The sequence below is a fragment of the Gopherus flavomarginatus genome, chromosome 4 (assembly GCF_025201925.1).
Source record: "Gopherus flavomarginatus isolate rGopFla2 chromosome 4, rGopFla2.mat.asm, whole genome shotgun sequence".
NCBI classification, from domain to species: Eukaryota; Metazoa; Chordata; order Testudines; family Testudinidae; genus Gopherus; species Gopherus flavomarginatus.
This window is the reverse complement of record NC_066620.1, coordinates 67,560,804-67,581,965: the sequence shown is the minus strand read 5'-3', so window position 1 is coordinate 67,581,965 and position 21,162 is coordinate 67,560,804. Positions and strand designations below refer to the sequence as shown.

The following is a 21,162-nucleotide window of genomic DNA, read 5'->3' as shown; positions in this document are numbered from 1 at the left end:
TTCAGGAAGCTAGGATTTACCCTGAGCTGCTTCTTTTGAAGTTATGGGACTTAGGAAAATGGTTGGCTTTTCAAATTTGGGAAAAGTAACACTTTCTACTCTCTCCTAATCCAATGCCAACTTGGATTTGCATGCTGCCCACATTCAGGATCCGTGCACAGCAGTGGTTTGATATACAGCACTCGATGGTACAAGGCTAAGAACTCTATTCACACCTGAGTGAAGGCCATGATGGGAACAGGTGCTGAGGTAATTTCCAAGAGACCAGTTTTAGTTTTACAGCTTGGGGCGGGGAGGTACTTATTAATACATGCTAGCCGTAGCCAGTTTCCACTTAAGACCATGATGTGCTCCCACAGCAGATGGATGGTACTCACTGTGCAGCAGAAAGTATGTAGTGCATGGCAACATCTCCAAACAAGACCATAAGAGGCTTCCGATCCTCCAGCTTCCCCTAGACAAAAAGCAAAGTAAACACTCACCAAAACACATTACTGTACCTCATCCCATCAGCCAGAGAGAGCTGGCAGATCACTAGTTGTGCTACCATCTGGGGACTTGCATTCCACCACTGAGGAGAAGAAAATGCAACAAGAAACTAAAGGACTCTTGGAGAATCAAGTTGTTTTCGCCAGTAACCCCACTGGGAGCCTTAAACCAAAATCTGGTCCTTATAGGCCTATTTCTTCTTCCATTTCACATTGGCTTCTCGCTGCAGGGCAGCTGGACCTATTTGTTATTGTAGGGTTGCTTGTGAGCACTGCGCTTGTGTTACTGATCTGAGATAAACACACCTTGGATGGGCATGGCAGAAGAACATACAGGGCACACCTCTATGGTGCTGTTTCAGAGAAAATTTACTATGCATTAGAAATCCCGCTAGGTTCTTACAGCTAGATGGCAATACCCCAACACTCCTCTGCGGCTGAGAGCACTGCGGACAGCAGGGGTTAGGAATGAGTTAATGTTATTTGTTCAAACAGGGATTTCAAGCTTCAAAGCTGTATGGAATGGCAGATAGAGAAAACGGGGCCTGGGTGGATTCCAGAAACTGCTCTGTCCATTGTCCTGGGAAGCATCCACCCTAAAGTCACTCAGGCGTCTGGGCAGCCAGAGAGGCAGGTGACTTAATTCCTTGGATAAAGGAGTGACATTACCATCGCTCAACCTGATAAACTAAGAATAAACCCAGGGAGCGGACGGGAATGTGGAGGGCAGGAGGGGTAACAGAAGCTTGGGAGGAGAAACTCACTTTCCTGCTGACAGCGATCAGAAGACACTCTGCTGCTCCCACTTGGAGCTCGGGTTCATTCAGGAGCAAGCACAGCATCTCCAGGAGCTTGCAGTTATCTGCTGTGATGTGGCTCATGGCCACCCAGTCAATGTAGCCTGCCAGGGTATTCAGTGCTGCTATCCCAACGCGGCAGTTTGCCTGGGCCTGTGAACAGATCATAGCCAACAGTTCAGAGCCAGAAAGGAAACAATCTCAGTGCAGAGCTTTGCCTCTGGCCCAGATGCCAGGAAACCCATATCTCAGCCACAGCTGACTTCTCCAGGTTGGAGCTGCACATGCATTATACGACAACAACAACTTTCTGAAGTGCCCTTCTCCAGGAAAGTAACTGAGGCGGCAGTGGTTAGAGGAAGTGGGGCAAAGTCCTCAGGCTAACAACATCAGGGCTGCTTGAAATGAGCAGTTTCCTCCTTTCCAGAGAGTAAGGTAATTAACCAAAGTATAAACTGCAACTTGGTGGCTGGTGACAGGTTACAGCATGGAAACCCGAGTCTGGCTCCAAACAGCCCTGGTCTGCACTGTCTTCCCAGGCCGTACTCACCTTTGGTTCCTGAGCCAGGTCAGTCTTCTGAAAAGAGAACAAGAGACAGTAAGTAAGCTGCTGTGGTGCACATCTCCTCCCATTCACTGCTGGGCAGTCCTGGGCTCATTCAAGAGGGAGCAGCCCGGAGAAGCCTCACCGAATAGATGTGCGGTGAAAGAGGCAGCAACACATTTTCCAGCTCGAGACAATGCCCCAGCGATAGCTACCACTTCCCCAGGACTTTCCACTGGAAGTTAAGCCACAGATTCTCTCCTCTGAAATAAGATGTTCCAGGTTGCAGGTTCCTCTGAATGTGTGTTCATGGGTTCCAATACTTCCTTGAAACGTCCAGGAAAGAAGATGCCTTTGCTGCCCTTTTAAAGCATCTTACGTTCAAGGATCACAACCTCTGGGAAACGTTGGTGGCCTCATTCTAATGAAACTAATGCTTAGAAAGAAGTGACTTGACCAAGACCATAAAGCAAGGCAGTGGCAGAGCTAGGAATGGAACCCAGGAATCCTGACTTACAGTCCCCAGCTCTAACTGCTTAACAGCAACAATGCACTGTGTGTGCCATCTTATTGCCTAAATTATGCAACAGCAGAGTCTGATCTGAGCAGTTGGTCTGTTTTTCTGCATGCAAGGAAACATCCCTTTCTGCTGCAAGGTTCTGCTTTGGAAACTCCATTCTGTCAACCTTTACAGTGCAATGACTCAAGTCACCAGATGTACCCCAAATACCTAAGTACAGACCCACCACATCACAGCTGAATATCTAACAGCACTGCAGAGTACAGCACCCAGGCCTGGAAATTCCCTCCCTCTCAATCCCGTGTGCAGACTGGTAGCTGCACACCCAACCCTCAGTATTCAGCCTGTCCACAAAGAGCTCAAAGATCTGCTAACCTGTGGAGTGGTGAGGGCATCTCGCTCCTGGGGCGCTCCCACCTGGCCAAGCAGAAGGATTCCACCATTAGCAGAAGAAACCACACTTCAGAGTCTCAGCATCGTAATTCAGACCTCAGCTGGAAATGTAGTCAACTGAACCACAAAACGCAACAAGGTTTCCCACCCACCATGGGTCAGCCATGAAGAGCACAAAGAAACACACAGTTCTATGGAATTGTCTATGCCAGTGGCTCTGAATCTTTCCAGACTATTGTACCCCTTGCAGGAGTCTGATTTGTCTTGCGTACCCCCAAGTTTCACCTCACTTAAAAACTACTTGCTTACAAAATCAGACATAAAAATACAAGTGTCCCAGCACACTAGTACTCAAAAATCACTTGCTTCCACATTTTTACCATAAAATTATAAAATAAAACAACTGGAATATAAACATTACATTCAGTGTATAGAGTATAAACAAGTCATTCTCTGTAAGAAATTTTAGTTTGAGCTGACGTCGCTGGTTCTTTTTATGTAGCCAGTTGTAAAACTAGGCAAATATCTAGATGAGTTGGTGTATCCCCTTGGAAGATCTCTGAGTACCCCCAGAGGTACATGTGCCCTGGTTGAGAACTGCTAGTCTATGGGGCCAGCGAATGTGCCAAGGAAATGGGTTGAAGTGTCCCTCTCGGTGAATAGGATACAGCTTGTCACTGCTCCATCTCCACCATGCTGTTGTCATGCTAAGCATTACTCCACATTTTAACACATTATAAAAGGGAACAAGAGGTGCACATAAGAAGCTTGTCTCTGGATTGGCCACTGCTGTGTCCCTCACCTTCCCAACCCCATCTCACTCTCACCGGATCAGACTACAAGCTCCCTGGGGCAAAGATCTGCCATTATTACATGTCCTGAGCAACCTGCACATCTCCAGTATCGTAGGATTATAGCGGTAGTAAAGTAGAGCTCAAACTGTCCTGCTTATGGGAGGACAAGGGGGATCTGTAACTGGAAGGTAGCAGCATCCCATACCATCAAGTTGCAGTAGGAGTTTCTGACCTGAGTTCTAAGAGAATGGGACCAAATGGACCCTAGTATAGCTCATGGTGCATCAAGCAAACCAACGCCTTAGTGCCAGCAAACTGAGCCTCTGAGCGCGAAGTGCAAGGTTCTCATCCATCTCAGGTGATGAACCCTAGAAATCCAGACTGCTGACACCAATGCTGCCTCTTGAACCCTGAGACTTTCTCATCAGCCATCGGCAGCTGGCTTACAACAGAGCTCAATGGTGTTACTACAGCAATTGATTTCAGATTAATTCTCCTCTCACTTGCCCATATCCAAGATTCCAGTGCTGACTGGGCTCCCAGGAAGAAGCTTCTTACCATGCGCCTATACTTGTTGACGTTCTGCTGCAGGGTAGTGAGCAGGAAGCTGAAAATCTTCTCCATGTTCTGGGTAAGGGTTTGTTGGATGTCCCGTCGCCGCTGGGTGGGCAGCGTCTGGAAGGTCACCACGTCCTCTGCCAGACGCAGGAGGATGAACATCACCAGTTCTGTTTGTGTCTCCTAATGTCCCACACAAACACATCCATGAGTCTAGCCATAACACGAAGCCCTTCAGAGAGCAGCTCAGAGACACAGATCAAGACCAGATCATGGTCTGGGGAACAGCCAGAGAGGGATAACTAGGATGGTTTAATCTCTGATAACATGATCTCCTAGAATAATGGGACCTGACAACAGCCTGTGAATCTACTGTAACTCCCACTTGTTTGACCATGAAATAAGGAAAGGAGACCTAGAAGTACGAGCCACTGGAAGAGTACAGACAAGCATGACAGACAGGTGTGCTTCATACCCCTTGTTTGGAAAGTGTGTCCAGCTCCTTCAGCATATCAGGCCAGTGCTGAGGCCATTCACGCTTGATCATCTCCACCACAATGCGAGACAGGACATCCTTAATGTGACTTTCCTCCTCCAAAATATTCTGTGTTCCCTATGAGAGAAAGATGATGATCATACAAGATGGAGCCAGCTGCGCCCAGAACAATCATTCACACCATGGGGGAGTCTGGCTGCAGACCCACCGGACAATAAGAAAAACACAAATACACCTTCAACCCAGCTGCTCCTGTCCTGATTGGAACTCCCAGCTTCTCAGGCATTCACAGCTGGCAGGGTCTGTGCACCAGACGATTGTCATCTGAGGAGAAGTAGGTCTTTGAAGACCATTGCCTCTATGGGATGGATTGACAGCTGTGGGTGGGAAGTTCCAGGAAACCTCCTGTGGTGGCCAAATGGGAGGAGGTCTAGAACTCTAAAGTACCTTGGGTTTCAATCTACAATTCTCCTTTCCCAGACACTTCTGACCTACAGCACCAGACCAAATTGCATGCTCCACAGGAGTCAAGGATATGGCTTTGATGCAACATTTAGCCTTCATGCAAAGAGCAGCAGAAATCAGAGATGCATTTTGGAGCAGTGAGCACTATACTTCAACTGAATGAGTGACAATCTCCACATTTACTGAACCTTCCATCCAGGGACTGCAAAAACACTTTGTAGATATAAAGCAAGCCTCACAACCCCTACACTCCTGAGGTGGATAAGTTATCCCCATTTTACAGATGAGGATACTGAGGCAGAGAGGGAAATGGTGTCTCCCCCCGGGGTCACATAGCAAGTAAAGGGCACAGTCTGGAATTTAACTCAGGCCTCCTGTACTTTAACGTCATCCTTCCTCCTCACTTCCACATGCCACCTCAGCAAAGTGAAAGAACTCTGCAAGAGGTTATGGGTCTCTCAGCAGGAGGTTCTGGTTAAGGCTGCGTGTGTCTGTCACAGAAGTCACTGACTCCATGACTTTCCGTGACCTCCGTGATTTTTGGTGCAGCTGGCTCAGAGGCTGCCTCAACACTCTGGGTGGTCACCAGCAGCAGCATCAGTTTGGGTGTGGGAGGGGGCTCAGGAGATTTCGGTGTGGGGCAGCACTTACCTGACCTAGGTGGAAAGGTCAGGGGGCTCTGCGCACTGTCCCTGTTTGCAGGCATCGCCCCCACAGCTCCCATTTGCTGTGGTCCCCAGCCAATGGGAGCTGCAGAGCCGGAGCTCGTGACGAGAACAGCGCATATAGCGCACCTTGCCTTCCCTACTCCTAGGAGCTGCAGGGACATGCGAAGCCAGAAAGGAGCCTGTCAGCCCTGCCGACCCTCCCCCGCCCCCCAGAACCAGCAGAGGTCCTGGGCCATCCTCCCAGCACCAGATCGTCACCAGACCACTCGCAGTCCCTCTGCCCAAGTTTTAGTTAGGAGTGTATAGTACAAGTCATGGACAGGTCATGGGATGTGAATTTTTGTTTACTGCCCGTGACCTGCCCATGACTTTTACTAAAAATATCTGTGACTAAAATGTAGCCTTAGTTATGGTCCCTTAGACAGAGGTTATGGGTCTATTATAGGTGCAGGAGGTCAGACTAGATGATCATGATGGTCCCTTCTGGACTTAAAGTCTATGAGTCTGCTCCATATAGTGGTTTGGCCCTGGAGGCAGCCAGCACTTACATTGGATATGAGCCCCATGACGTTGTTCTTCAGATAGACCTTCTCGAGGCGAGGCATGCTGTTCCAGCGAAACCTGCCCAACAAAACACACAGAGGGCACCAAGTCAATATGCTGGCACTGATCGCTGACTTGTCTTAGAAATCCATCAGCCCTTTGCCAAAGTTATGGAGGCTGAAGCTGCATTGTTCATTTGCTCTGCCAGTACCCAATCCCTTACTGAGCAACATCATTGGCTGAAGTTAAAATTACTGCCCAGTTAGAGCACCCTGCACCACTGACATCAGCACAGTTCAGGGAATGGGCAGGATTCATTAACATCTACAGGAAAAGGACCAAGAGCACAAAATATTGGGTTTGCGGAGCCAACAAAGAAGGATCTCCAAGAGGTACTTTTATTAATCTGAAACTAGTGGCAGAGAACTTTACAGTGATCTACTGATAATACTTTCCCCGCCTGTCTCCAGCATCTTTTGTCTAAGATCTAGGAAATGAATTAACCTGCATGCCCCTCTTGCAATGTTTGCTATTACCCTTGTACTAAAGACAAAGAGACAAGGACAGAGATGGGAAGTGACTTGCCCCCTTAGGTCACCCGGTGACTTAACAACAAGGCTCAGTATAGAACCCACATCTCCTGACACGCTGTCCACTGCTGTAATCAACAGACATTTAGGAACAATAATTAGCACTGACAACTGTGACATGGGCAGGCCTGGTCTCTCTCCATGAAAAGCTCTCCAGAGTTAAGGATAACACCACATCCATGCAGCCCAAGCGAGCTCCCTTACTTGACCACATGCTCCAAGATCTGAAGACCAAAGTGCCTGACAATGGCCGTCTGGGTTTTCTCTGCCAGCTTCAGACCGCAGGGGACACAGATGGGACACTTCTCTTTAAACTCCTCACAGAACTGAAAAGGAATAAGGATAATAATGAATCAAGAACTATCAAGAGGCAACACGGAAACGAGGGTGGGACAAGTGAAGCATTAGGGCAGTTTGGAGATAAGAGGAAAAACTGCGCTTCAAAACTGCCCACTGCAAGAGGAGAACTTTCCCTGGAAAGCACAGGAGGCTAAGCAAGCAATTTCTGTACAATTTAAGCATCACGCCTAGTGTCTCAAATCCTCATTATCTGGGAATACTTTCCCAATGTGGCCCAATACTGTGAGCTGCCTTCCTGAGGCTGCAGACTACTTCAGTGACTCTGACACTGCTCAGAGCCTCCCGAGCAGCAAAATGAGAATCTCTTATGCCCTTCAGATCTCCCTGACCAGCCTGGAAAGAGACAAACTTCAGGGTCATATTCAAGCTAGAAAAGGTGCTGCAGCAAAGCCCAGCCCGAGAAACTGCCTATCTCTATAGACCTTTACTAGAGGTATCACTGGAGTCCCTAACACCTACAGGGGGATTAAAGGCAAAGCAGGCTGCCAGCTCTCCATGCCATGGGGCAGGGCGAGCCCACGGACGGAGACTGGGGAACCCAGCTCAGGTGAGGGCAGAATTCAGGGGTATCGGAGACGTGCTGTCCCGGAGCAGACACATGGGCTGGACCCCTCACGGGGGCAGAGCCAGGCGAGAGGCGGGCGGGGGGGTGACAGGTTTCGGGGGGGGGGCGGTCACCGAGCTCCCCGGGATCTGGGGCCCAGGGGTCCAGCTCTGCCCCGAGCCATGACCCCGGTGCGGAGCGGGCAGCGCTTAGCCCGGCCGCCCCACGCGGACCCCGCTGCCCCGGTACCTTGAGCGCCTCCAGGCGGTAGCGCTGGGTGGAGGCCGGGTCCATGATCACCGTCACCGCCTTCACCAGTTGCTCGCACAGGCTGCTCACCTGCTCCGCGGACATGGCGGCACCGGGCGGGGAGGGGAGGGGTCCGCGCGGGGCAACCGGAGCAGGGGAGGACCAGGGCTCCTGCAACGGGAGAAGGAGGGAGCAGGCGCACCCGGGACAAGATGGCTCTACATAGTACGCATGTGCCACGGGGAACGGGAGGCTTCTACGCATGCGCCAACAACCCCGCGACGCTTGAAGGGGGAAACCGCATGCGCGAAGGGAGGATAACGGCCTGCGGCGATCGGGCAATGCGCTTGCGCCAACCTCCGTCCCGACTCCGTCGATCCAATCACAAGCAGCCGCAGATACCGCGCCAGTTCTCCAAACCGGAAGAGGGGGCTTATATTACCGGGGCGCGAGACTGATCCACCGCCAACCCCCTTCCGCGGGAACTACAGCTCCCAGCGTGCATCGCGGGTCCCCTGGCCTTCTTCTCCTTCTGCGCGCGAGGACTACAGCTCCCAGCAGGCCGCGCGCGGCGTCTCGACGTGGGGCGGGGAGCAAAACAAACGGCCGCCGCGCGCGGTTCGTTAGAGCCGTAGCCGTTGACTGTTCCCAGGGGCCATGTCTCGCGGGCGGGAGCGCGTGGTGGCCCTGGCGGACATGGACTGCTTCTTCGCGCAGGTGGAGCAGCGCCGGGAGCCGCGGCTGCGGGGCCAGCCCTGCGCCGTGGTGCAATATGACGCATGGCGGGGCGGCGGGTACGTGCTGCCTCTCCCCCAGCTCCCCTCCGGCGGCCCCCGCCCGGCCCGCCGCGCCCCGCCCCACTCTCTGTGCTGTCTCCCCGCAGGATCATCGCCGTCAGCTACGAGGCGCGCGCCTTCGGGATCAGCCGGGGCATGCGGGCGGACGAGGCCCAGAAGCGCTGCCCGCAGCTGGTGCTGGCGCGGGTCCCGGAGGCCTACGGGAAGGCGGATCTCACCAGGTGAGGCGAGCCCGGGGCCCGCGGTGTTTGTGCAGCGCCTGGCGCCCTGTTGCAGGGTCGGGGTTTCTCCCTCCTGGGCGCTGGGACACTGATCGGACAGGCCCCCGGTGTCAGGATGCGAGGGAAGCGTGGGGAACCTGCAGTAAAGCTTTCCCAGCCACAACCCGCTGGCCGGGTCTGTGCTACCCCTGCTAGGGCACAGGCAGGGAGGGCAGAGACTGTGTATGCCCTACAGCTTGGGAGAAGTTATGGCCCTCAGGTGTGAATAACCCACCCTCCGAAGTGACAAATTACACCGACCTAAGCCCTGGTGTGGACAGCGCGCTGACATAGCTACCGCTGCTCAGGGGGGCTGGAGTAATGAAGCCGACAGGAGAGCTCTGTCCCGTTGGTTTAGAGCATCTACACTAGTGGTGCTACAATGGTGCAGCTGCGCCACTGTAGGCACTGTAGTGTAGTCATAGCATCTCAGGAAAGGTCCTCGTAGCCTTAGTGTAGATGCTTCCTGCATCGACTGAAGGGGTTTTTGCATCAGTGTCATTAATTCATTTCTCCGAGAGGCAATAGCTGGGTTGCTGGGAGAATCCTTCCACTGACTGGCCGTGTCTGCACCAGGAGTTTGGTTGGCATAGCAACGTCTCTTAAGGCTGTGGGTTTTTTGCAGCCCTGAGAGATGGAGCTATGCTAGTGTAACTTCCCACGGTAGATTAGCCTTCAGAGTCTGAAGGTGTCAGAGCAGACCCTTCCCCAGCACTAACCTCAGGTTTAGAAAACCAGACTGAGATGTGCCTTGGCTTTCAGCCTCTGAGCTCATCCACATGAGGATCAGACTAGTGTCCTTGAATAGTGGGGCAAAGATATTAATGCAAAACATAAGCTCAGCTTTGGGAGAGGAGCACATCCGTTAAACCAGCAGCTCAGTAGCCCGAGCGGATGGCTAGGTCTCAGCCAGTAGAGGAGTTGGATGGAGAGACAGAAGGAAAGAGACTTTGGGCTGGAAGGCCGCTGAGTCCCAAGTGCATGACAAAGATTGAGCTCCTTATGGTTTTCCGCTGCAGATACCGAGAGGCTAGTGTAGAGGTGATGAAAGTGATGTCGCGCTTTGCTGTGATTGAGCGTGCCAGCATTGATGAAGCCTACATGGACCTGACTGGCACTGTGCAAGAGAGGCTCAAGAAGATGCAAGGGCAGCCTATCCCAGCCGAGCTGCTGCCAACTACCTACATCCAGGGACTGCCAAATGTCTCTACAACAGCAGCAAAGAAAAAGAGTGTGGATTGCAAAGGTAATGCCAAGTCACCTGGCAGATGCTGCTGCTTTTCCTGAAGTTAATAGTTCCTTTTTGCTTTTCATCTTGGTTTATTTCCCTTCAGCTCTAAGAAAGTGAGGGTAAAATGAATTGCCCTACACTGCAGTTTGTGTCAAAGAGAAAGTAAAATGGAGGCCGCACCGTGTAGAAATACCCTAATGCATGGGATGGGTAGGGTTCTGTGGCCTGCCTTGTGCAGGAGGTCAGACTAGATGATCATATTGGTCCCTTCTGACCTATGAGTCTATAAGTCTATGAGTCTATGGGAAACAAGGCTGACCTAAGTAACAGGTGAAAGGCCAGCATTGCAAATAGAGTCTCGGGAAGGATTTCTAGAGTCCCCTTTCCCTGCTTGCCCCTTCCCAACCTCTTTCATCCCTACTTGCCATGCAGAGTGCCTAGTCCCAGGGCTCTGTTATCCATGGTCTGGTGCTGAAGCTCAAAGTCGACTAAAGTTTCATTTTCAAAAGAAAACATCTGTAGGCTGGCATTATCTTTAAAGAGCACTAGGCTCTAGTCCAAAATGTCCCCAAACAACCACTAGGGAGCACTGTTGTGCACATATATACATGAGCACTTTCAAATCTGGACAAACATACCTACTAACTTGCATCTTATCTAAGGCAAATTCATGTAGTCTGTTTCAAGTTATTCCACAGCACAGATCTGTGTGTGAAAGTCTTACCTCATCTCCTCCTTCTCAAGCTCCTATTGGTGCAGTTGGAGAGTACTTGTTTCTGTTTCAGTAGTTCGGCAGGAAAGTGACTTGCTCTCCTTTCTCCAAAGGACATGCCCCGTAAATAGGATTTCTCCTTTTCTAAATGCACTGGTGCAGGGAGCTTACCTCTTGACCATGGAATAAAGGTGCAGTGACAAGTGTGTGGCCACTGTTCATTCTGGCTTGCTGGAACCACCACGCTCCTTGTTGTGTTGGGCTTTAATCCCCTTTGTGCTCTTTTTCAGAGGATCTGCGGCAGCGTGGCTTGCACCAATGGCTTGAGTCGCTGCCTTTTGGTGACATCAGCTGTCCAGAGCTGCAGCTGACAGTAGGAGCAGTAATTGTGGAGGAAATGAGGGCAGCTGTGGAAGCAGTTACTGGACTGAGGTGTTCAGCTGGGATTTCACACAACAAGGTGTGTGTAACACAATGGGGTGGTTTTGTTTCAAGTGGCGTACTTTGATTATGCAGTAAAATAAATGAAATCATCAGAGTCACTGTCTGATGAAATCTGAGCAGAATGGAACATCATGGCCACATTTAAATACATGTAGTTGAAAATAACATTACGCACGAGGATGGGCTGTAATGTTTGCTCAGTACTGTGGAGACGTAAACTACCTAGAACTAGATTCACTTACTGGCCAGGGCTCTGGTTTTTCTGGCATATCCCGAGCAGTCAACTCACTGTGGAAAAGATCTTTAAAGTGCTCAGGAGAGAGTCCTCTCTAGAAATGATTGATCTTAAAGTGAGTGTTTCCTTCCTAGAATGAGGAGGCATAGTCTGTGCCTATAGGAGGGCTTTACCGGTGTAAACTCCTGTTTAATGGGACAGAAAGAGCCTTAGTTCAGTCCTCTTTCCTCCCCGCCCCCATCCGTCCCACCCCATGAATGCTGATGTGATGTGGGTCAGGTTGGCTTTCTCAGTCTTACTGTTTTCCAGTCTGGTGGATGTGCTTTGGGTAATGTACAACCAGCCACCAGCGGCAGCCACAGGAACACACACAGCCAGCTGCAAAGGGGAACTGACTCACTCCGATACTGCAGCTCTGGGTTTCCTGCTGCATTAACTACGTGACCTTTTACTGACTAGCCTCTTGTAGGTTTCTTTCTGTAGCACTCTGTTGCTGCTGACCTTGCAGAGAGAAGACTAAAGGAGACACAGCAAGAAAGAGCAAGACAGGAGCAGAAAGGATGGAAGAGGAGAGGCCCAGACAGAGAAAACAGGCATGGGGTGGGTAGTAGGGTAGGAGTGTGAGGACTGCTCTTGGGATCTTAGCACAGTTTCCTGACCAGAACTGAGCCAACACAACCACACTAAACACACAGAGTCCTCTAAACTGTCTAAAGCAGGGTTCTGACTCCCTTCTCAGAGCTAGACTGTTGCAGGTGATGCTGTGTTTAAAGACAATTTAGCCAGCACAGTTCAGATCCTGTGTTAGTTAATAACCGGGAGTGAAGAGTGGTGGAACCTGAATCTTGTCCTCAACAGAGCTGTGCCCGTGGAAGACGCTGTGGAATCCCAAAGCCTAGAGAGAGCCCTTCAGTTGTTAGCTGGGGGCTGTGCTGCAGAACCTAGTAGGCAGGCTTTTAGAAGCCTGTAGTCCTCTGAGCATGTGGGGTTTGCAGTAATGGGGTTTCCACGCTCTTCCATATTCCAGGCACTGGCAAAACTGGCCTGTGGGCTGAACAAGCCCAACCGCCAGACGCTGGTATCCCAGGGATCTGTCCCACAGCTCTTCAGCCACATGCCCATCAGCAGCATGTAAGTATTGGGGAGTCATGTGCTTTTGTTGAACTCGGGACTTGGACTGAGCTGGGACCTGGCAATAGAGTGTATCAGCCCCTCTTTCATGCTGCTGCTTTGTTCACCAGAATCTAAGCTTTCATTTAAAAAATCATCTCGAGCTGGTCTGCTTGCCAAGATGTACATTTTAGTTCCTGCTCACTCTGCTTGCGGAACTCAATGGAATAACTCGGAGAAGTGTGAACTGCCCCATTCAGCTCAATGAGGGCGTAGACATTTTGGGCTTGTCGACATGAACATTTAGCTTGTGGCAGGCTGGGGTGTGAATCTATCCCACTGCATACTGTCTCTTTGGACCCTGTTTACTCTCACTAACAGTTCCTTACTGCACTTTGAAACGGGACTAGATCAAAGCGCATTAATGGATGATTTTTGCATGGCAAGCTAATCGCAGGGTCAATTCACACTGTAGCTTGCTGAGAATTAATTGTTAAGTAGACATGCCCTTAAAATATTAACTAATTCACTGCTTGTTAAAGCATGCAAGAAAAGAGAAGGGGGATCCTATTGGGAAGATCTGCCCAATTTATTGAGTGTGAAAGCTCATTCTGACACCATGAGTGACTGGGTTTGGGAGATGCTGCCATTCCCTTCTGCCTCAATGAAGGAGGCAAGCCCAAATGGCCTACCACAGTTCAATTGGCATCATTTGAACCTGTTCCCTAAGGTGTAGCTAAGCTCAAGAAGTGCAGTGGGACAACATGCAAGGCTCACCAAGTGGAAACATGCAAACTCCTCGTGCTTGGTGTATTCAGACCTTACTGATAGGGAGCTGAACACCAGGAGCCTGGAGAACATTCACGGTCATATTCTGAACATCTGTACAATCCACTATGAACAATGTCTCAGGAACAATGGTGGAGCTGGAAAAGTACTACCAACGTTTCCAGTTTGAAGCTGTGCTCAAGAGCTGCAAAGTTAGCATCTGCCTTCAGGCAGCTACTACTGTGGGCTTTCCTGCCCACAGAGGAATGGCTAGACCCAGGGGAGAGGGCAGGGAAGAGTGAGTGAACAAATAGATTTTAAGCAAGGGTGGGTGCTGGGATGCTGTCTTTGTGCATTTCTGCCTTTTCTCTCCCTGTTCCTTTGCAACCACATCTCAGGCTAGGAATTGATGAGCTGTCCCATCCTCACTGGAATCATCACGTGTTGCTCCTTGGTCAAGAGTCTGGTCAGCCAGTGCTGCTTCCCCACCTACCCTGCTTCCTGCCAGTGAATGGGAGCTGGGGTGCGCTGAACATGTTTCAGTCTCCAGTGACAGCTCTCTTCTATGCTTCCTCCTTCTCCTGCAGCCGGCACCTGGGAGGGAAGCTGGGTGCCTCCATCACAGACATACTGGGAGTGGAGTACATGGGGCAGCTGACCCTATTCAGCGAGTCACAGCTCCAAACTCACTTTGGAGACAAGACTGGGTAGGTGACATGCTGGCTTCTAGGCTGCAGGTCTCCATAGGATTATAGACTTGTGTTCTCCCTCCCCTTCACCAATAGATCCTTAGGCCATTCTGCTGAGGTTGTTGCTCAGGAGAGTTTCTGCCTGGGCCTTTTCAGGGTTGCATTGAGACAGGGAACATGAGCAGTGTCCTGTAATGGTCTGCTAGGCACGTGTACTGGCTTCTGATCTTTCCTAGCCCCTGTCCATCCTCCCAAGGGCTAAGCCCTTGTTTCCCATTTAGCTGTCCCTGTATGCTGCTGCGGAGTATGTGCTGCTCCAGGGACACAATCCAGGCTTTAGAGCCAGTTAGAGAACACAGAATGGAATGGGAGGCAGGCAGTGCTCAGGCCCAGCACTGAGGCTCCTCATTTTAAGTATTAGGAGCTTAGAATACCAGTCCCAGGCTTGGGCACTGAGAGCTTAGAATACCAGTCTGGCAGCCTCTAGTCTGGGGAATTCTGCTGTCGCAGGGAGGGAGCTGGGGCACTTGAGCAATAACTGCTGTAAGGTATTTCCCCATGAGTAGCTGAATGAAACCTGCTGCTGGCTGCCATCACAGCTGCCTGGGGAGCTGGAACCATCACCTGACTATAGTTTAAAATGGCCAAGCAGTGAAGGAGCCTATTGCTTCAGCTAGCTGAAGTCACCTAGCTCTGTAGCCCCAGATGCGGCCAGTGTGAGATGCAGCTGGGATCATAGCTGTTGGATACCACCTGTGCAGTACTCTGCAGAAAAAGATTCTGTGCTGAGGGGTGAGTCTCATGTGGCCCCTTGTGTGGTTTATCTAAGTTGTCCCTGAACCCTGCCTGTGTGCACTGCCCCATGAGTCCCTAGGGCCCAGTTTCACATGCAGGTGCAGGAACCATGAGGTCCTCCTAAGCTGAATACTCAGTGAGCCCAGGTGGAGTCGAGAGGAGAGATGGAACATTATCAGCCTTAATCTCAAACCTCATGTTGGACTTTCAGGTCCTGGCTCTATGATATGTGCAGAGGAATTGAACAGGAACCTGTGAAACCCAGACAATTGCCTAAGTCCATTGGTTGCAGCAAGAACTTCCCTGGGAAAGTAGCGTTGACCACTCAGAAGCAGGTAAGAGAGTGTAAGATCTCCTGAGCAGAACTGGTTTGGACCTGAGATAGGAGAGATGGGGATGGCCATTGAGTCATTCCACAGGCTGCAGCCCCTTCCCTCTGGGCTCAGACTGTTGCAAGAGCTGCTCCATTTCACCATGCTGAATGCAGTGCCCTGAAATCAGGCTCTTAGATTTTGTAGAGGCTGTGCAACAGCAGCTGTGTAATTCCTTGGGGAAACATCCTACATCTCCCTTCGTCAGCAGGGAAGAGGAGACTCTCAGCCCTTCATATGCTACAGCACACTGGAAAGAGAGGAGGGAGTGTTCCTTTGTCGTGCCCTCTCCACAGCTGTGTGCACAGTCCCTTCTTGGCACCGATGGATTTCTGTCCCCATGGTCCTGCTGTGCCTGAGGGACCATCTGGATGCTAGGGTGCTGGATGTGTCCAGATGAGAATGTCCTGTTCACTGTATTCTGCCTTTGCCTTTGCTACAAGATGTGCTGCTCCTGCCTTTCAGTCTGCCTTGGTTAACGGCAGCTAGCGGGAGCTTGGAAGAAGACAGCTAACTGATTGTGCTGTTGAAATTCCCTGTCATCTAGTTGTGTCTGTCAGGATTGCTGGCCTTTATTTCGGTTCCTAAGTCTCTTCTCCAAGGGGAATCCAGATTCCTGCTGGAAAGGAGCCTTTAAATGCCTGGATGGAATGAAAGTCCTTGTGTGATAGCAGCAGTGCAAGTGATGGTAAACCTGCTGCTAACACACATGCCACCCACGTCAGCTGGGCCCATACTGGAGAGCACCTTATCTTTGGGCAGGGTGGGAGAGGGTTCTCTAAGCATCCATATGATAGAGTAGCACAAAGCTGAGCTCTGAATCTCCCAGCCTGAGTTCAGATCCAGGTTTAAATGGACATTGTCTTGTTAGGTCCTTCCTTGTGTTACTAACAGCTGAGAAGGCGGGAGTGATGAGAGCTCTAAAAATCTGCAAGATTTTTGCACTTGCTGTGTTTCTCTTGGCCTGGGACAATGTCACTGGAAGATTTCCTGTCCCTTTCAGATTCCCAGCACTGACATGTGCTGCAATGTCTGGGCTGCTCTAGATTCTGGGGCATGGTGGATGCAGCTCAGATTAAATCTAAACCCTGTCTCCCCTGGGTTTATTGATTCCCTGGAAGCATTTGTGGTGATCTGTTCGTCCTAGTTTGAGCCAAGTGCCCCTTGAATGTTCCTCACTGCCTGGGGCTCTGGCTGTCAGCAGCTTGCCTGGTGTGGTGTTTAGGGCTGACTGCCAGGTCCTGTAATAGCAGCTACTTGGATGTGTGTGGGGGTTTCCTGGGGCTGTATCAAACGCTGCTGTGTGCTGCTTGCAGGTGCAGCACTGGCTCTTGCAGATGGCCTTGGAGCTGGAGGAGAGACTGAGCAAGGACAGAGACCAAGTAAGGGGGGGCTTGAGGGTTTTCTGCCTCTCCTTGCTGTGGGGCTGGGCCAGAGGCAGCAGGGTCTCCACTACCTGAGTTGTCTAACACCAGCTTGGGGGATGTGGTGAGTGGCAGAGGAAGTTGCCCTGCATGCGTTCACTTACAGTGTGCCAGGTTGCAGCCCCTATACCAGCTCCTCACCAATATACTGTTGTGTTTCTGGCTGCACTTTTCCCCTCACCTCCTTTTCTATGCACTCCCTATCCGTGGCCCCACAAAGTCATGGGACCTCCTGGTCAACCTCCTCGCCCAGGCTAAAATGGCCATCTACACAACCAGGGAAAGGAGGTTGGCCAGTGGAGACTCCTGTGACTGTGGGGCTTGTTTCCGATCCTCTGTCTGTTCACATATCCGGGCAGAGTTCCTCTGGGCGGCATCCACTGGTTCCCTTGATGCCTTCGAGGAGCAGTGGGTGCTGTCCGGGGTTCTCTGCTTGGTGTCCCCGTCAGGCTCCCTTCTTATGACCCTCAGACTGCACTCCTGTCCCTGTTCTTTTATTAGTTGTCCCCCGGAATCAGTTGGGTTTTTGAGATCCTGTAGATCCTCCCCTTAGGCTGGGGGGGGATCCGTTAGCAGTGGGTGGGCTTCTGCCCGCCCAGTTCTCAGAAACCCAATGAAGATTAACTGTTACTTTTGTTTTAGGGTAATAATGTTAAATAATGGATAGTAATTTCTAGTAATCAGCTACAAACGCACTCATATGTTTACTCTATTGGTAGCATTTATTGATCGCTTTAAATATTTAAAGTCTATTGAGATCTCCCAAATATGTATTAATTTTAAGTAATTCTTAATAAACACAACCAAATAGCATTTAAAAAAAATGCAATGCACTGCTGCTGGCTGACTGTGAGTTAAGAGGTGAGGGAGGACCCAGAGAGGTGCTGTAGGAGGGCCTGACCCCAAAATACCCTGAGCTACCCACTGTCCTCCAGTCCCCTCCCTTACAGGATGCGAGCATCAGGTACACATGAGGGGATGAGTGAGCTCAGGTCAGGCAGCTTCCTCTCTGTGCACCTCAGTCCTAGCATGTGCTTCCTGCTGGCTCCCTCCTGGGAGCCCTGCCCTGCACCCCTAAAAGTGAACGAGCTGCTTTATAACCTGCAGAGCCTACGTTGCTGGCCAGGGAAGAGACTAGCCTTGCAGATATGCTGTATTGTGATGTGGATAAAGGGGAATGTACCTGTGTAGGGATGGAAGCAGGGATTACACCCCTTCCCCCCACACATGCACAAGGTGTATGAGCCCCTCACACACACAGTGTGATGGTGACAGACAGCAGCTGGACCTGCCAGGACAGATGGTGAGATTGGATTGTAAAGTTACAGGCTGGCAGTACAGTGCTCTAGGCTGAGCACCTCTTTGAGCCCGTCCCTGGCATTCACTGCTTTGCCCTGTACTGTAGCTGTGTCCTCTCTCCGCAGAACTGCCGGGTGGCCAAACAGCTGACTGTGAGCATCCGCATGCAAGGCGATCAGCGAGCCAGTGCCCTGTCACGCTGCTGTGCCCTGCCTCGCTATGACGCCCACAAAATCAGCAGTGATGCCTTCATGATCATCAGAAACTGCAATGTGGCTGGAGCCCAGCAGGCTGCATGGTGAGTAAGTCCCCTTCCTGGCCTCGGTTGGTGTGCTGGAGGAGGGGGCTGGGCTGTGCCCTGGGAGATGACACATGCAGGACAAAGGGGCTGTGTTGAATACTGACAGGAGTGGGAACTGAATTTGGAAGGAGCTGGCTCTGGCAGAGAGAGCTGGTGCCCTCAGAGATGGAAGGCACATGTTGTCCTGGGCTCAGCTGCCGGTGAGCACTACCCACCCAGAAGGGCAGCTATTGAGCATCAGCCACCCCCAGGCCCCCACCATGCAGTGCTAATTTCCATATTCAGCATTCGGCAGTGCCAGTAGAAAGGGGGGCAAGGCTGCACCCAGGGCTGTGCTGCTGTGGAGTTGGAATGAACTGCTGCAGCATGAGTACCTGGCTGGCTTGTGCTCAGGGTGCTATCCCTGGGCTAGCCAGAAGAGAGTGGCTGTGCTCTGGTGGTCAGGGGACAAGATGCTTGTTGGGCAGAGAGGGCATGGGGGGCATAAAAGCACTTTAACCACAACCTGTTTCCTTTCCACCCTCGTGTCCTAGCTTGGGCAGGAGGATGCAGTGTGCTGGGCTCAGAGCAGTGACTCCTTCAGGACAGCTCGTTCCTGACTGGGAGCCTGAGAGTTGCAGGAGCTCCCACCCCTGGCAGATGGCACTGAGGAGTCAAGCTTCTTGCCAGAATCCAGGGGGCCTGGCCCAGGTCCCTCTGCTCAAGTCACATTCCTCAAGGAAGTGCTGCTTTGCTCCTGGCAGTAACACAGGCAGTCTGCAGCGCCCAGGCCTCTTACTGCAAAGTCATGAGGAGGAAGGAGTACTAGTGTTTGGCCAACAGGCATGACTAAAACACCCTCCCCTACCAGCCCACCAATGTCCTGTCCCGGCTCTCAGCTGCTGCACTGTCACCATGCCCAGTGAAACCTGACACACTTATTTCAATCCTGCCTTGAACGGCTTTGCACTTCTTGGGCTGGGTCTGAGCTGTTTCTGCCTTTCTCCACAGGTCCCCTCCACTTACATTTCTGCATATCTACGCAAGCAAGTTTTCTGAGGCTCCCACACTCTCACCTGCAGGCATTGCTGCCTTCCTGACCAGTGATGCCCAGTGTACCCTGCCAGCTGGCACCAATGCAACCAGCCCAAATGCCAAGTGCATTGGGAGCCCAAGAAAAGAGCCCAGCAAGAAGCCCATGAATGCTATTGAGTCCTTTTTCCGGAAGGCAGCAGAAAGGCAGCGAGCCCATGGGGCCAGAGAGCCCTGCCTGCCTGCTGTCCCCAGTGCAGAGGCAGAGTTGTCAGTGCCTGATCCCTGTGGCCACAGTGAGAGAGAAGGTCTCGTCCTTAGCAAGAGTCAGACTCCAGAAGCTCTTGTGAGGCACAGTCCCAAGGGTGGCAGCTCCCCCTCCCCATACAGATGGCTTCCCCCTGAGGAGTTGCTCCCTTATCCTGCAGAAACCCCTTCTGCTGGCCCAGCCTCCAGGAGCACTGTAAAAACAGAATCAGCTGGAGCAGCTGCTTCAGAGCTACCTGCGTGGAAGGAGCAGAGTTTGCCACCCTCGGCTGGGTTTGTACAAGGCCCTGCCAGCTCCCCAGCAGACCAGCTGCACTGTGAGAAGTGTGGCCAGCAGGTGCCAGTGTGGGAGCTCCTGGAGCACATGGACTATCACTTTGCTGTGGAGCTGCAGAGCTCCTTCTTAGAAGCCAGCCCTCTCAGGGTCCCTGCTGCTGCTCCCAGTTCTCCTGCCAAGAGCAAAAGCAACGCCAAGACCCCTGGTGGCTCCAGTGCAAAGCGACCCAGGCAAGGAGTGACCAGGACTCTGGAATTCTTCTTTAAACGGCTGCCCCCCTAGGAGCTCCAGGACCATTTTAGCCTGATGTTGAGTGATTTGTGAAGTTTTTATCCTTCCTGTAAATAACTTTTAGCCAAAGATTGCATAATAAAGGTCTGGAACCTAGTGAGGCTCTTGGGGAAATGCACCCACCTTTTCACTTGGCAGATTCTGGTACCATTCCTCTTGCCTCTAGGTGCAGATGCTGACAGAAACAGTGTCAGGATGGCACAGCCTGCATAGTGATTAGGCATTACTATGGTCCCATTACTGGGCATTTTTGCTCTGCAAACTGTAATGGATGTTACATCTGCAATGCTCCTGTGAGTTGGGAAGTGTCATTATCCCCATTTTCCTGCTGGGGAGCTATGTAGAGGGACAGTTACTGCCTCAGGTCACAGGAGTCTGGGGCAGAGCCTGGGAATGAGCTGTAATCCCTGCAGTGCCATAACCACAGGATCTTCCTTCCTGTCTGACTATGCTAGTTGATCTGGTATAGTACCTCCCCTCCTTGCTACTGCCAGGGAGGGGGGCAGGGTGGTAGCTGAGCCCCACCATTCCACACTCCTTCACCAGCATCTTACAGCAGGTGGGAAGTTCCTCTGATCAGTCCTGTCAGAGAAGCTGCCAGCAGTAATAAGGTGTCTCCAGGGGCACAGTGATGCTCTATGAGCTTTGTTCTGTCAGCCTCGCCTCATGCATGGATGGATGTGAGCCGTTCCTCTGGGACAAGTTTGTTGACTCTAGTCCCCTTTTAGGGAGGGTTTTCAAAGCCAGGGCATGCCAACATACTGTGCAGGCCTTTCTCTCAAGGCAGGGAGGCCGAGGCATAGTAGAGTGCATTGCTGTTGTAGATTATAGCAGAGCACTACAGCTCAGGAGGGTCAACTAGCACCTGCAG

At 51.5% G+C, this 21,162-nt stretch overlaps 2 protein-coding genes across 5 annotated transcripts in view; one reads left to right on the top strand and one right to left on the bottom strand.

Moving 5' to 3' along the window:
* Positions 1–8,208, bottom strand: part of XPO5 (exportin 5) — a 37,694-nt gene extending 29,486 nt beyond the window's left edge. For 3 of the 4 annotated variants that reach the window (XM_050950010.1, XM_050950011.1, XM_050950013.1), the window contains exons 1-9: positions 8,010–8,208; positions 7,061–7,182; positions 6,272–6,344; positions 4,570–4,707; positions 4,095–4,277; positions 2,725–2,766; positions 1,836–1,862; positions 1,253–1,438; positions 378–454 (exon numbers count right to left, since the gene is read on the bottom strand). In XM_050950010.1, coding sequence (XP_050805967.1) covers positions 378–454; positions 1,253–1,438; positions 1,836–1,862; positions 2,725–2,766; positions 4,095–4,277; positions 4,570–4,707; positions 6,272–6,344; positions 7,061–7,182; positions 8,010–8,114 — 953 coding nt within the window. In that variant the 5' untranslated portion in view covers positions 8,115–8,208. The remainder of the gene's footprint in view (positions 1–377; positions 455–1,252; positions 1,439–1,835; positions 1,863–2,724; positions 2,767–4,094; positions 4,278–4,569; positions 4,708–6,271; positions 6,345–7,060; positions 7,183–8,009) is intronic. The other variant, XM_050950012.1, reaches the window with a different exon arrangement.
* A 380-nt stretch (positions 8,209–8,588) lies between these two features.
* POLH (DNA polymerase eta) lies at positions 8,589–20,387 on the top strand. Its single transcript, XM_050950019.1, has 10 exons — positions 8,589–8,803; positions 8,893–9,027; positions 10,086–10,312; positions 11,300–11,469; positions 12,716–12,819; positions 14,154–14,273; positions 15,262–15,385; positions 16,738–16,803; positions 18,270–18,442; positions 19,436–20,387. Exons 1-10 carry the CDS (start codon positions 8,667–8,669, stop codon positions 20,280–20,282), a joined length of 2,103 nt encoding a protein of 700 aa, XP_050805976.1. The 5' UTR covers positions 8,589–8,666; the 3' UTR covers positions 20,283–20,387.
* Positions 20,388–21,162: the final 775 nt, after the last annotated feature.

Bases quoted from the DNA above. Each gene is read 5' to 3' on its own strand.
- POLH (XM_050950019.1), top strand. From the start codon at position 8,667: ATGTCTCGCGGGCGGGAGCGCGTGGTGGCCCTGGCGGACATGGACTGC. The intron at 14,274-15,261 runs GTAGGTGACATG...TTGGACTTTCAG, and splicing joins CACTTTGGAGACAAGACTGG to GTCCTGGCTCTATGATATGT. The intron at 18,443-19,435 runs GTGAGTAAGTCC...CTTTCTCCACAG, and splicing joins GGAGCCCAGCAGGCTGCATG to GTCCCCTCCACTTACATTTC.